Source organism: Uloborus diversus, chromosome 1 (genome assembly GCF_026930045.1).
Source record: "Uloborus diversus isolate 005 chromosome 1, Udiv.v.3.1, whole genome shotgun sequence".
Lineage (NCBI taxonomy): Eukaryota > Metazoa > Arthropoda > Arachnida > Araneae > Uloboridae > Uloborus > Uloborus diversus.
The window spans coordinates 242,208,628-242,223,938 of record NC_072731.1 but is presented as its reverse complement, the minus strand read 5'-3'; the positions used below and the strand labels follow the sequence as shown (position 1 = coordinate 242,223,938).

The following is a 15,311-nucleotide window of genomic DNA, read 5'->3' as shown; positions in this document are numbered from 1 at the left end:
AGTTCTGGAGATGACCTCTTCCCCTTCCCAATTTTTTCTAAACCAATATTTTTATTTGGATTGGGAAGGAGCAATATACAGTCGACTTCCGCTACAACGCGATTCGACTTACGCGAAATGGCTATAACGCGAATTTTTCACGAGTAGCGAATTTTAGAGCTACCGCGAATTTTTCGTCCACAACACGACTTTTTTTGGAAGGAAGTATCGGCCTCCTTATTGGCTACTAAATATTGATTTCGTGAGTGTTTTTACATCCCATTGAGCAACACTGACAGCGAAAGTTTCCACAACAAATTTATCTACGCATCGCGTTGTTAGTGCAAATAACCATTCAGCATCTTTCATTTATTTAATTTTTCATTTAAATATGAAAGTTGATGAAATATAATGGCACCTTAGTGGCACCTTCATCTAAAGTTCGAAGATGGGGAAGAGGGGTTGTTACCATAAATTAAAACGTTATAAAAGAAAAGACGAAGCAACCGTACTTAAAAATGTAGTAAATAAGAATAACATGGAGCATAAATCACCATTATCTTCATTTTTTAACTCATAAATATTGTTACTGTATCTACCGTATAGTACTATTATAGTGCAGCATTTTATCACTATTACATACTGTCCGTACCATGTTTTATTTTTTGTCTTTCCGTCCCATTGATCATTCACTTTGTACATCTTGAAGTATTTCATGTTGAATAAAACTTTTTTTTTTTTTAAATACAATAAAAGTTCAGTCGTTTAAGTAAGAAAGTGTAGTGTATAGTTGAGGAATGCTTTAAAGCAGTTTGATGAATGTTTAAAAACATTTGGTATGCTGCTAAAAAAATTGTATTTTTTCCACAACGCGAAATTTCGACTTACGCGAGGAGCCTTGGAACGCATCCCTCGAGTAAGTCGGGACTCGACTGTAATCGTTTACATTCTTCTGAGCGAAATCTTCATAAACGAAATAAAATGAAAAAAAAGTTTCAGGGTGCAAAAAGAAGGGGGGGGGGGGGAACAAGGGCGCTCAGGGTTAAGAGTGAGTAAGAAAGAAAGAAGGAAAAAAAAAGGACGCATAGGTTTGAGAACGCAAAAATAAAATAATAAATGAAATAAAACCGATAGCGCACACGTTCAAGGACGCAAAAAAGGAGAGAAGGCGCTCAGGTTTGAGGGAGCAAAAAGAAACAGGCTCACAGGTTCAAGTGGATTGCGCAAAAAAGGGGAGCGGGGGAAACGAAGAGCAGACGTTTGATGGCACAAATAAAATAAAATTAAAAAAAAATAAATGAATAAAGGTTCGAGGGCGCAAAAAAAAAAAAAAAAAAACACCTCAGAAACAAGGCCGCAAAAAAAAAAAAAAAAAAAAAAAAAAAAAAAAAAAAAAAAAAAAAACGTGGGCGCATAAGATTTTTTAATCTCGTCAAGGGAACCACGTGGAGGCGCAATCACGTTAATTAAGGCAGTGACTACTTGCAGGGGAGGACTGGCCTGCGGGGAAATGCGCCCTCAAACGTCCCTTCTGTGTACCTTCGTTTTTTTTTTTATCTCCTTTAAACCTGTGCGACTTCGTTTACTTTATTTTTGGCGCCTTTGAACCTGCGCGCCTTCGTTTTTTCACGCCCTCAATCCTCTGCGCTTTCGTTTATTTTTGCACCTTTAAAACCTTTGCGCTCTTGAACCTCAGTTCTTTCGTGCCCTTTGGTAGTTAAAGTTGGCGCCCTGTTGGGGGACCCAGTCCGCCCCTGCCTGCTTGTCGATCTTTGTGATTTATAATCCTCTCCAACGAGATTGTCCTCTCCCTTCTCGTCTTTCTATGTCAGCGCCAGTGATAATGGTCCGCACGCATGTAAGTATCCAGTATTTCGTGCTCGTGCCTCAACGAGAAAAATTTCCTGAGACAACTTAGAACTGAAGAGTAAAAAAAAAAAAAAAGAGAATTGATGTTGATTTTGACACATCCCTAGCAAAAAGTGCCGTCTTAATAAAAAAAAAAAGCCTTTTCGATGTTAATGTAGTGTTACAGAATTTGCCGCCCCTAGCAAAGTGCCCCCTTTGCCCCCCCCCCCCTACGCTACGCCACTGCTGCAGCTTTGGATATAGTTTTACAATAACTATCCTCGATTAAATTTGTTGCATAAAAAACGATCGGGCGTTAGACACTTCTTTGTTACTTTTCATTATACTGGCTCCTTAACACAGCGCCGCAGACTTACTGTCTCAAGAAAAGATATTTTACTGTCTACTTATTTTAAATACCATACACTATAAATATAAAAGTGAGTTAATACCCCCCCCCCCCAAAAAAAAAAAAATTAAAAGAATTCGAAAACTAGTTATTGTTTCTTATTATGGTTTCGGTTCGGCTTTCCTTTTTTTTTCAAGTTGTCATTTTCACTACTCAAACACAATGAACCTTAAAACAGATAAAGTATTGTCGCAGATTTAGAGGGGGGAGGTGGGGTCATGACCCCCCTTCCTTGTATCAACTTCGTACGGTTTCGATCAAGTTTTTTATTTTTTCGAGCAAACATTCACATACTGTTGCGGGTTTGACGGGAGGGGGGAGGGTAATGCCCCCCTGTATCCGCCACTGGTCATATTCACTTATATTTTCAGCCTAGGAGATAATCATTTTGAATTGAGAATATTAGTCTTTGCACCTTCCTAGTCCAAGGTTTTTAATAAATTTCGAGCTGAAATAAATCAAGTAGTAAAATACACAGGCACTAGACTGACTGTGTATTATGCATACTGCAGAGAACTTAAATTATTTAAGTTAGCATACACATATAAAAACACATATGGAAAGAAATTTCAAATCCTAAATTTTGGTATGGGGTCATTCCATGTGAAATGAAAATTAGATTGTAGTCACATGGAAACAGATTTTTATGAAATTTGGTATATAGGTCCTTTCACACACATATAAAAATATCTAACATATGTTTACTCAATATATTTTTGTTTTAGAAGTTACATATAATTTGAAGTTGCCACATTTGAACAGCATTTGTAGAAATGCTAAATGTTGCATTTTAAAAGCCTTGTTATTTTATTAATGAGTTAAAGCAAACAAAAAATTTCTTTCTATTGTTACCATCAGAGTAGGACTATTTATTTGTTTCTTAGAAGAGGGTGGATTATGTGGAAGAGTACTTCAGCCATATATGGATACAATTATGCACTATAAAACAGGGAAGATGGCCAAGCCTTTTCAGCTATGTTCCATTAAAATTCAATCTCTATTATGAGAGGATGCATTGGGTTCATTATGTTTGAGTTTATTATCTTTTTCAGCACTCAAGGAAAAAAATTAAATACATTTTAAAGACCAGAATTTTCATAACTCTCGGTATTATCTTAACAAAAGATTAAATGCCATAATGCTAGCAAAGTCAGTTTCACAGTTGTCATTTGTAACTTATTGTATGAATGAGATACTTAACTGCAACCTCTAATTTCTGTGGGATTACCGTAAAACTGTACAACTTTAGACCACTTTATGTGTATTTTTCTTCATATTTTCATTATTCTTTGCCAAAAAAGGTTGATAATTTACCATACACTACCATACATCTCAGCTGTAGAGTGACGCTTCGAAAAAAATTCTAAATTACACACAGAGGGGGAATTTTTTGTATAGTGGTATAAAGTTTGCACATGGTGGTGACAACTTCAGACCACCTCATATTTTCCTTGATATGCACTGCTAAACCCTCCGATCTAAAGTTACAATGCATAGATCGTTTTGTTCCAATCTCGTACACTGCAAAAATTAAAATAATAAAATGTACTTACTTCTTCCGATTAATAAATTTTTTAATACTTTGAGTCAATTTCAGGTTCTCTTAAATAAAATCAATTGTGAAAAATATAATATTTTATTCATAAATATGAACGTTAGATAATATGAAAAGTAATTAGTAGGTACCTACTCCTGGATTTTTCCTTTTTTCCCCAAGGGCATTTTTGTTTATCATTTTTTTACATGGGTTTGATACAAATTTTGTTCCAATTGAGTAGATTTCTTCGTTGTAGCACATTTTTTTTTGTACCAAATGACATCGGCGGAATGAGGCCAACACCAAAATTTACCCCTTTTTTGCCTTCCTTGTTGAATTTTGGTTGCTCCTGATTTCTTTGATTACCTTTTCCATCAGTTCAGGGGATTAGTTGAGGTAAGGACAGCTGCCTATCGTCTTTCTTTTCCCTGGATTCATGTCTAAAACCAAAGAAAACCCGAAAACTAAAAAACTGCTCATGACAATACAAACCTGTTCACAAAATATTGACAAACGACAGTACAAATGGGTGATCTAAAGTTGCAACTCGAATTCTCGAATGTTTACTTCAAAATGACAAGTAAGCAAAGCAACATCAGGATTCGCCGATGAGGCTAAATCATCTTAGATACCTAAGTAATAAAGTAATAAACTTACCTTTGGAGAATTCAATCGGTAAATATAGGTTTCGAAGGAGACTTTGAGAGCTGAAGCAAAAATTTCAAAAAACATCAACACAAATGAATGTTGACACGAGAATGATAACACTGGAGCTTGGGGGTAAACAACATGAACTTCACTTGCGAACCTACTGAATTTTTTTTAAAGACTTTGGCTTTGCTCCAAGGACCACTAAATGGCACATACTACCGGATTCCTTCAATGGTCAAAAGTTGCAACACTGGTCTAAAGTTGTATGGTTTTACGGTAGTAAATCTGAATCCCGAAATCCAACCAAGCCAAAAACATTGTGAGATTGTATTCTTTTAAACAGAATCGCTAATAAAATATCAAAAACCAATGAAACAAAGAAATGTACACAAAACTGAGCAAATATTTGAGGAAAAAAAAAGTAATGAAATGAAACATAACAGGTATTGCAAGAACAATTTTATTTGATCTTTATACAGAAGCATGAAACACAATTTCAGGATTGTTTTAGAAAGCACCATATTTTAAAGAACATTAAAATATCTTATCTTCAACATCATGCAACAATAATTCATTTGAAAAATACAACAGTTGACTTTTTAAATTCAATATCAATACAATTCTATAATACCAAAAGGTAAAATTTGAACAAAAACTTTTTTCAAATAAAATTTATAAAACTAATGAAATTGCACATGGGAGTTTTGGACAATAATGTTAAGTAGAGTAAATTACATACGCATTAAATGTAAAATCATAATAAAGATTTAAATAGATGTGTAAGTCTAAAACCAATTGCAAATAAAACTTTTACCCGTCCAAAAAATTTTGCAAGACGTTATAAGTATTTTAAGAAATAATCTAAAAAAGTAAAACCAGGAACATCAAATAAATATTTATAAAACGTAACAAGTCATGTTTCATGAAGCATATCAAAATATTTATATGTAACTTAATAATTTTAATTTTGATTAGATTAAAGAAGGATTTCAAAAGATTGAGATTCAGAAAGGGCGCAAAAACAAGACAAATTTATTTCAATTTCACAAGCTAATCGTCTTCCTAACATGTACGATCAACAACACATGAAAAGAAAACAGAAACAAAACAACACCTATTAAACCAGCAGTAACTCACAATGGGACGTTTGGCATCATGTGAATACAAAAGTCTTTTTTTTTTTGGAGCTTCCACGCGGACCATGTTTTGATCTATGTATGGAAGTTTGAATGCACCGATTGTTAGTTAGGCTGCAATCTATGAGACTTCGACTTTGAATGGACTTCCGGGTATGTGATCATCTCCCCATTTTACAATGACAATATGGTCGCCTTTTTCTTTCGCTGTGTAATTTACATTATACAAATTGCGCCCCATGTGTTTTACGTGTATGTCTTCGCAAGGACCTTTGGGACCGAAAACAGCACAAAACAGAACATTGTTACCTGGAAGAAAAATTTTCAAATCGTTCATTCCATTATATACAAAAAATAAGTAAGTTAAATAACCAGCATCAGAATCAAATATTTTAAAAGGATCAAGCTCTTTATGATTTTTTTTTTTACACCAGTGAATAACTTTTGACAGTAGTTGTTACAGATCATAGAAATGTGATTAGTCTATCATGTAATATTATAAAATTGATCAAGATTTATCCAGATAGGAAAAAAAAAACTGTAGCAAAATGTAATAAATTAACTAGAGATAATTTGATTTTGTAAACAAAGAAAATGGACTTGATAATTAAATTTTACTTGAATATTTTAACAAACTTGGAAATTTCAAGAAGATGTTGAACAGCTTTAAAATAACTGATATCACATCCCATCATTTGAATTTTTCAATAAAAATAAATAACAGTATGAAAGTAAACCATTTAAAATTTAAAAAATACATGGGCATATATTATGCTTGTAAAAACAATACTACTTTTTAGTTGCTTTCATTAAAAAAAAAAAAAAACTTTTGAGAGTACAAATGAAAATCTACGTTATAAATGCAGAAATACTTCAAAACGATTGCAGACATCTTCCCCATTACAGAGAACCTTTTTTTTCAATGATGAAAAACTTACATGCTTCAGACCCTAAGCAGCAATCTCACAGGGTTCCTCACTTTGATAAATGAAATTTCTCACTTTTAAAGGCTTTTAAAAAGAAGCCTGTGAATTTCAGACTTTATTTTTGAATTTGCAACTTTTTAAATGAACCTAAAAATCATGATTCAATTTAGAACAGCATATAAAAAATGAACTACAAAGTATTTTGATGTTAGAATTTAAATACCCATTCTTTAATACTCACTAACACAGTTATTCTTTGGTAAGGACTCCCTTTACATGCAACTATGAATGCTCATCCCGATTTTGACACAGTGGCTAAGGAACATAATAACCTACTAAATTTATGACGCAAAATCCTATGTTTATGATTGAATGAACTACCAACGTTTTAATGCACAAAAATTGCAAATTACTGCAGGCACCTGTTTTGAGGTTACAAGGAATCCTTTTTTTCAAGGCAAAGAAGTGTGAGCTTTTGGATGAAAAGTTATCGGAGGAAAGACTTTGTTCCTTGTAACCCCCGAAACATGTGTCCGCAGCAATTTGCAATTTTTGTACATTAAAACATTGCAAATTCATTCATTCAAGCAGCGCCCGACTAACTGAAAGTGAGGCTCAAGGCCACAATGCTCTGGAGGCCCCCCCTCTCTATTCTGTCATTTTCAGTAAATACAAAATAATGTTCAATATTATTTAAAAGAGGAATGTTTTCAATCAATAAATCATTAGTTTTCATTATTTTCCGAAAAAACATGATTTTTTAATGCTATACATAAGTTAAAAAAAGGGGGGGCCCCTTAGGAAGATGGGGCCCTGACTAGTTGGCATGTGTGGAAATCAGGCCCTGCATTCAAGCACAAAGGTATTTATTCCATGACCATGTTTACGATGCAAAAGATAAAAGCTTTTCCCATTCCATTTGCAGTTTTCCAGGTTTTTGACAAAATGAATGATTTTACCTGACTTTTTTTTTTTTTTTTTTGACTGAAATAAAACATCGTCAGTTCTAGCTTTTCCCTTATCAGTGAGAACCTAGTCGCTTTCCTTGAAAATGATAAAAGCAATCTTCAACAATAAAGATAACTTACCAGCTTCACCACAATTCACTGTGAAATTACTAGGTTTGTGGATATGTCCTCTTTTCAATCCAATTCCCTTACTAGTAACTTTGTTGGCATCCGATCGAAACCTTGGCAGATGATCTGCCTTTTGCTTGGCTTGTTTTGCAACGGTACGGACTTCCACATTTGACTGCTCTTTTGCTCCGACATCAGTAACTGCATGGCCTAAAAAACAAGAAAAGAAAATGAATTTACCAAGCTTGAAAAGGAACAGTTACAGAAGGATTTTGCATACAACACTTGGCAATTCATGAAAAATGATGGACACAAAGTTCAAGGAACTGTTGGTATAATTTCAAATATATATAGCGCCATTTCACAAATTTTAAGGAAGTAAAATATGCATATATTACAGCTGCACCAATCAGCAAATAATCAGATTACAGATTAATTAGCTGCTGATTAATTATGATGTATATACTAAATATATTACATAAATAAATTACCACTAAATATATTACCATTTTCCCATCAACTTTTTATAAATACAATTCGGTCTCTTCAGAATTAGTTAATTGTTTGCTTTTTTTTCTACGAGCAATGATTTATTTTTCTCTATTTTCATAATTTTTCATAATGTTTCAAAATTTTATTCAAATTCAATTTTTTATTAGTTAATAAAAGTTATTCTGTTGTTAACTAAACATGAAAATTCAAATATTTAGTTAGTAGATCATTGTATACACGTATGATTAACCATCTCATAACCTTCAACAATTTCTGAAATTAAACAATAATTCAACAAGTATTTTTAGAACTGAATGATTTAATCTTTTTATAACGACATGCTACATTTTGTGCCAGAAAATTCAATTTATTTATTGCTTATGAACTCATTCAGCATAGATTCTACTTCTGTGCATACTAATTGAGCTCAGGGCATAAGTGACTCTAGGCAAAACTAATTAAATTTTTTTAATATTCAGTGAAAATTGGCCGATTATAAATAGTTGCCAAAGTGGCTGATTACTGCCTATTAATTGGTAGTAATACTATTATATTATGGTATTACTACCAATATAGAATTAATTTGCCCTAGTATATATGTATGTATACACACGGAAGCATTTTTAACACCTTTGACTAAAAGCATGAATAAAAAATAAAATGAGTGAAAGAAAAATTAGGAATAATTTATAAACGAAACAAAATAATTAAATATAAATTAAAAGATATTAACAGGTATCAGAAAAAAGAAAACAATTTGCTACAATTATTTGTCATAAAAATTAAGCATTGAAACGCAAATGATAAAATGAACAATCTATCCAAATCTATCTTTTTTACCAATATTTAAAATTTTGGAATAATTTAATAGCAAAAGAATTTATGAACCTTTAAATCTATTATTATTGTTGTTTACGCAGAATTCAAAAAATAATCATACCAGAGCAAAAAACTTTGAAAGGGCTTCCACCAATATGGTAACCATTGTACTTCACAGTTATGAAATAATCTCCAGGAGCTAAGGGTGTATAACGGACTTTGTAACCTTCTTCAACTTCAGTACAATCCATAGAAACTTTTGATGGTCCATCAATAGTGACTGATAAAGTACCAATACCAGCACTGCAAGTATCAACAATGAAATCTGTCTTTTGACCTGAAAAGAGAAGCATATTAGCCAGGATAAAAGGTATTTTTGAGTTTATAAACATTGAATCAATTTTTATGATGGACTAGATGCCTCGCCCGGCTTTGCACGGTCTACCTCGAAAATAAAAGTTATGTTAAGTGGAGCATGTTCAACTATCAAGCTTGAACACACACACAGAAAAAAAAAAAAAGGACATTTTGCGGCGAATTGCGGAAAAATAACCAAAAAGTAAACATTTCAAATCCCCTGAATACAGGAAAATCCTTTAAAACAAAAGCCAGAATTTTATTTGTTCATATTCGAGAACAAAAAATGGCAACCGATCTTTTGTCTCTATGATTTTCATCATTGCTACAAATTTTAATAAAAGCATTGTTACGGAAAGTTGAGATGAAGCATGAATAATATGGAAGTTTTCGATTTTTCAAATTTATTTTTATATGATGGAGTAACATGTATGAACATCATAGGTGAAAAAGTTTTTGCGATATGATAAGTAGTTTTTTTTAAATTAATTTTTAAAGTTCAAGCCCTTGTGACGTCAAATGGCATAGGAAGTGACATCATGCGCTCTTCCAATAGGAGAGAAACGCTAGCGAACCGGTTCTCATGTCATGGGAGAAACCGAAGAACGTGCATTCGACTTCGAAGACGAAACGTAAAAGGCTTATCTCCTCGCATTAAACTCCTCACGTTTCTGGAACATTAAACCTCTCATCCTCTCGGAAATATTCGAATATCATCATTGATATTATTTGAGGAAGATTATTTAGATTGTGCTTTAACGAATCCGGCCTCCATTGTGTGTTCAAAAGGATTATTGAATTTCTAAAAAATAAAAATATCAGTGCGCTCAAAATGTCCCTAGCAAAAACAAGGGATCTTCGGCGGAAGGCTGCCCATTAGTGCCCTGTGACGTAAGCTCGTGACGTTTCAGAAGAGCGCACTTTTGCGCGTGGATTTTTAAAAATTCATTAAAAATCAATCACGGCGTTTTAAAATTCGGCGATGGTGAATTTTTTAGTTTTGAGGGTCAATTAACAATATCCAATAGCCAAAATACGAACATTTAATTGGTTGCAACTTCCCTATTATTTGAATGGAGGAAAGCCTTCGAAAAATAGGGATTTTATGTCGACATCCAAGTATCATAATTAATAGTTTTTAATAGATATCTACGCTAATTATTATCTGAGGATTATGTTAAATAGCCAAACATAAAGACGGAAAAATGACGAATCTATCCATACCTGGTGCAAAGGTCAGTTCACTGGCATTTCGGAGAAATAACTCGGACATAGATAGGTACATACATAGATACGCTCAGTTTTTAATTATATAAGATTTTTCACAAACTGATGATACAGGACATTGCGAAAGCTTCAATTACCCTCACAGTTAACAGGGTTACCCCTCACTTTCAGAAATGAAATTCCTTCCCTTTTCAAGGCTTTCTAGAGAAAAATTCATGACTTGATTGTTGATTTTGCGCCTTTGTACATGAAATTAATGAAAAATATGCAAAAACAAAGAATTAAACATTTTAATACTAATTTGTCAAAGCTTTTTTTTTTGCTGATATAGTAAGTCTAATTTAAGTATTTGTATCACATGGCAATATGTATGTCGATCCTGGTTTCATGTATTGGGTAAAGATCAAAACCTATATGCTGCAAAAGTTCATGATGAAAAAAAAAAAAGTCAGTAGGGAGAGAGAGATTTAAACGATTGTAATGAAAAGTCGCATCAGAAGTTGTAAAATGGTTGAAGGAAAAAAAAAAGGTTAAAACAAGAAATTTGCAGGAGATTAAAGAGGTACGATAGTTAAAATAAAACAAATTGAAAAAAAAAAAAAAAGTTATCACAATAAAGTCAAAAATAAAATAAGAAATAAACAAAAACACCTCAGTCCGAAACAATGAAATATTTGATTGGGGCTTTAGGCATTTGAACTCAAACATGTTAAAATGTCAGGTAAGGGTGAAAATTAAAAATTTTAATATTTGCGTTTTCAGGACTCTAATTTTAAAAGAGTTGCAAGGAAAAGCCCTAAAATCTGATCCCTATAACATCATAGAAGATCGTCTACAATTGTGTTTTGAAAACTTGAATTTTGAAAAATTTTCGAGAAAGGATCCCCGAATCTCACCCTTTTCCATAACGTTATCAAAGATTGCTTACACTTGCGTTTTGCGTAGTTATGATTTCAATTTTGAAAAGTTTCCGCGGAAGCGCTTCCGAACCTTCCCTTCCCATCATTAAAGATCACCTTTTGTTTAAGCGATTTTAATTTTAAAAAATTTCCGAGGGGAAAACCACATAACTCTCTTCATCCTAACATCCCGAAGATCGTCTAAAACTGCGATTTTGGAAATTAAACTTCTGACAATTTCCTATGGAGAATTCTCCAATCCCATTCCTTCTCTTCAGACGACCGACAATTAGGTATTTTGGATGAAAAAATGTATGGGGGAGGATCCCAGACCCCACCCCGTTCCCTTACTTTAACAAAGGTTGCCTGCCGACCGTGTGGTGTGATGGTTAGGCGTTGGCATCTTAAGCCTGAAGACGCAGATTCAAACCTGGCTCCAATCGGCGAATTTTCAAGATTGATAAAATAGACAGTGCTCGGGTCGTATGATTTTGCGGCATGTAAACGATTCCTCGATTATTCGTTTGGCTTGAAGTACTCTTGGAAAAATTAAATTCCTTGTCCAGGTACCTCCATCCGATAAGGAAACTGGGAATCAATATTCTCGTGGCAATGGCATCTGCCGATAGCGGTGCCACATGAAAGAATGGATGCTATATCGGGGAATCGCACAAGGTCTAAAAAAGGTAAAGCCTCTAAAACAGCTTCATTAGAAAGGAAGAAAAAAAAAGACAAAAATTGCCCCCCCCCCCCCCCCAAAAAAAAACCTTGCAGTTGAAAAGTTTTTTTAGGGGAGGGGGGAGGGGAATTTTCCTGGTTAGACCCTTAGACAACCCATTCTGTCCTTCCATTTTTTAAATTTCGTTCCCAGAGTTAAAATTTCGAATGGTTTAAAATTTCGTTTTGAGCCTTCAATTTCCAAAATCATTGAAGTAAGGTTACCTTAACATTCCTTCTCTCCTAAATATCGTCAAAGATTATCTAAAATAGCGTTTTTAGAGCGACAATTTATAAAATTTTCCTGGGTGTAACCCCTGGACCCCCTATTTATGCGCAGAATTTACCCATAACGCAATGTTTACATTGCTCTTTTTTTTTTTTTTTGAGCAGTCACGATTTGCTTATAGTTTTCATTTGATCGTTGAATGGCGTCCTTCCTTTTCGTTATTTTTCTATAATTATAATGCAGATGTCCACGTGCGTCGAAATCGAATTATTTATAAAAGACCTTCTCGACTTTACACAATCTTTTTTACATGAAAACAGTATCGAGCCCCTGGCATTCTTTGAATTTTAACGTCTTGAATTCAAATTATTATTGTGATAAAAGCCATTAATAAAAATAAGAAACCCAACGAGTAGGGTCTTACCACAATTTGTGATTGCAAAAAACATAATCTGAGAGATTTCAAGATCTCAAAATTCAAAATATTTTATTTATTTATTTCGTACATAGAAAAATGATTAGTAATAATAGGCATGGAACACATAAGCATAATTCTACAAATTCCAAATTACACATAGATAATACAAGTCTCCTAATTTGTGTACTCGTATTCTAGTAAGACTCCCTTTTAATCCAGACGTTAGATCTGCTCTCTCTCAGACTGCTGTCTTATGAAAACGAAGAATTAGCTTGGTAACTAAAGCCCTGGTTTCCTAAAAGCGAATCACCGCGATTTGACGTCGCTGCTCGGCGTGACGCTGAAATCAAAGTCAGTGATTCCGGCATGTCACTCACAACGTCGGATTTGGTCGGGCGCGCATGCGCAGAAGAATCAAGTTTTCCTCTCGGCGAGAAGCGACGCCGAAGGTCGGCGATTCCCTCCTAGGAAACCAATGCCTAACTGTTTACCTATTTTTGAAATCACCAGTATCAAATCTGTTAGCCATTTTAAAAATTATTATTAATATTTACAATTTTTACCAATTTACTTCGACACATTTTGTGCGTTTACTTAAAAATGTAAAAAAAAGAGCATGTATTTATTTATTTATTTTATTTTATTATTTATTTATCTTTATACATGCAGTTCAAAAGGGGCGCAATTTTTCACTTTTGCACGGAGCGGTTAAAAGGCTAAATCCGGCGCTGTGGTTAGGTGGTCAGCCAAATGCCAGGGTTCCGCATTTGCCCCAAGAACACTTGACCCCAAGCACGCTTGGTACTCATTTTCGACCCACTGAAGAGATGAATGGCCGAGAGGCTCGGAATGTGGTCACATTAAAAAAATACATACCAGACTTGCACTCCTTTAAGCCTTGGCCATAGGCTTGAACAGCTGCTGGATCAGCATCATCAGCACCTACTCGTAAGCGATGTGGACTCTGAGGAATATGGATACCATCACAGCGGATGTGGATCAAATGAATACCATTTTCACGGGGTACAAATCGAAGAGCCCACTGTTCTGTAAAATGAATTATTTACTTGAAACCAAAAGTTTTTAACAAACACATTAGATGCACTGCTACCAGAACTGCTTTTCTGTGAAAACAATTTTTTCCCAAATAAAAATAGCTTTTATTTAGTTTTAAACCTACTTTTCATTTTTACACAATTCAATAAATATGTCTTTTTTTTTTTGCTAATCGGACAACAATAAGAAAGTATTCAGGGCTATGTGGCCACATACAATAATCTTAAAGTACATGCTAAAAGGTTGGAAAATAGGAAAAAACGTGTTGTGCTCTAATGTCAAATACTATGAATTTCACTTCCTTCAAATTTATGTTTTGTTCTTACTTTTTGTAAGATCTCTTTATGAAACAAAAATTTTTCTTCCATCTAAATACAATCTAGTTTGACATTTGCTAACTTAAAGTGTGGTCCATCCTTTTAACTTTTCATTTGGTTTTTTGATTGCTTTCACTTTATTCTTCCTCACTAAGAAAGTATTGTTATGTTATTAAAATATTTAAAGCTTTGCGATAAGTAAGATATTAGAACAACCTTTAAAATGGAAATAGAATGGCAGACATCAGGGGCGGCAAATAGGAGGGGCAAGAGGGGGCGGTCGCACCCCCAAATTTTTTTGAGCAGAATGATAAAAAAATGGGTAAATTCAATTTTTGTTAATCGCAAATCATTCTTCATTTTAAAAAAATCGCTCTCATTCTCAGTAAATAGTTGATGAAACTCGACACATTACCTGGCACAAACAAGTGTTCTCCGTTGAATTCATGAAACACTTTCTGGCTTTTTCGGCACAGAAAAAATGACGTAGAACCATGGTGAGCTTTAACTAAAGAAGTAATTTTCCTATATATAAGGCTAAATTCCTCATTGTGTGTGCCCACTGTAACGATAAGACCCGGATCTATAAATTTCGGGCCCCCTGCAACAAAATCTGTAGGGCCTCTTCCCAATGGCCAGCAGTGTATATTTGCAAGCCTTAGTGCTTTTTTTTTTTTTTTTCCCCAATTTCTTGGGTCGTTTGACCCCTTAAGGACGTGCCCTCCCTCCCCACTGCGTGATCTATGGGAACGCAGATCCGGGCCTGGATCTGGAACGATGGTAGATACAGTATGAGAATCCGTGCAAGCAAGTGGTGTGTATGATTTTCAAAAGAAAATTCCTTGGGACATAACATTGATTTTACGCTCATATTTTAAGTGTATGTTTATTTATTGAGTGTATATTGCTTTCTTCAAGTAGAGAAACATTCCAGCTACTCAATACATAGCATTCATTCACAGAAACTTCTTAAAAATACACGCTATTTTTGAAAAAATAAACATCACACATCAACAAATTCCTTCTTTAACTATGACTCGGAGTGACACAGGATGGTCTTCAATAGTTAAAACAATAAAGCATTTCTCGATAATTTCAAAGCAATGATTTGACGCCTGGCAGAATTATTGCAAAACGGTTCTTTCAATAGTGAGAAAGCTGGTGCCCTCTAACATGAATGGCTTCGTTTAAATTTTATTTAATTTGTTTATATCGTGG

General features: G+C 34.0%; 1 protein-coding gene across 1 annotated transcript in view; it reads right to left on the bottom strand.

Annotated features, from left to right (window-relative positions):
- Positions 1-4,872: 4,872 nt before the first annotated feature.
- The window catches only part of LOC129234215 (filamin-A-like), a 195,353-nt gene continuing 184,914 nt past the window's right edge, over positions 4,873-15,311 (bottom strand). Inside the window, exons 34-37 of the mRNA XM_054868138.1 lie at positions 13,597-13,767; positions 8,995-9,210; positions 7,575-7,772; positions 4,873-5,869 (exon numbers count right to left, since the gene is read on the bottom strand). Of these exons, the coding sequence (XP_054724113.1) occupies positions 5,682-5,869; positions 7,575-7,772; positions 8,995-9,210; positions 13,597-13,767 (773 nt within the window). The 3' untranslated portion in view covers positions 4,873-5,681. The remainder of the gene's footprint in view (positions 5,870-7,574; positions 7,773-8,994; positions 9,211-13,596; positions 13,768-15,311) is intronic.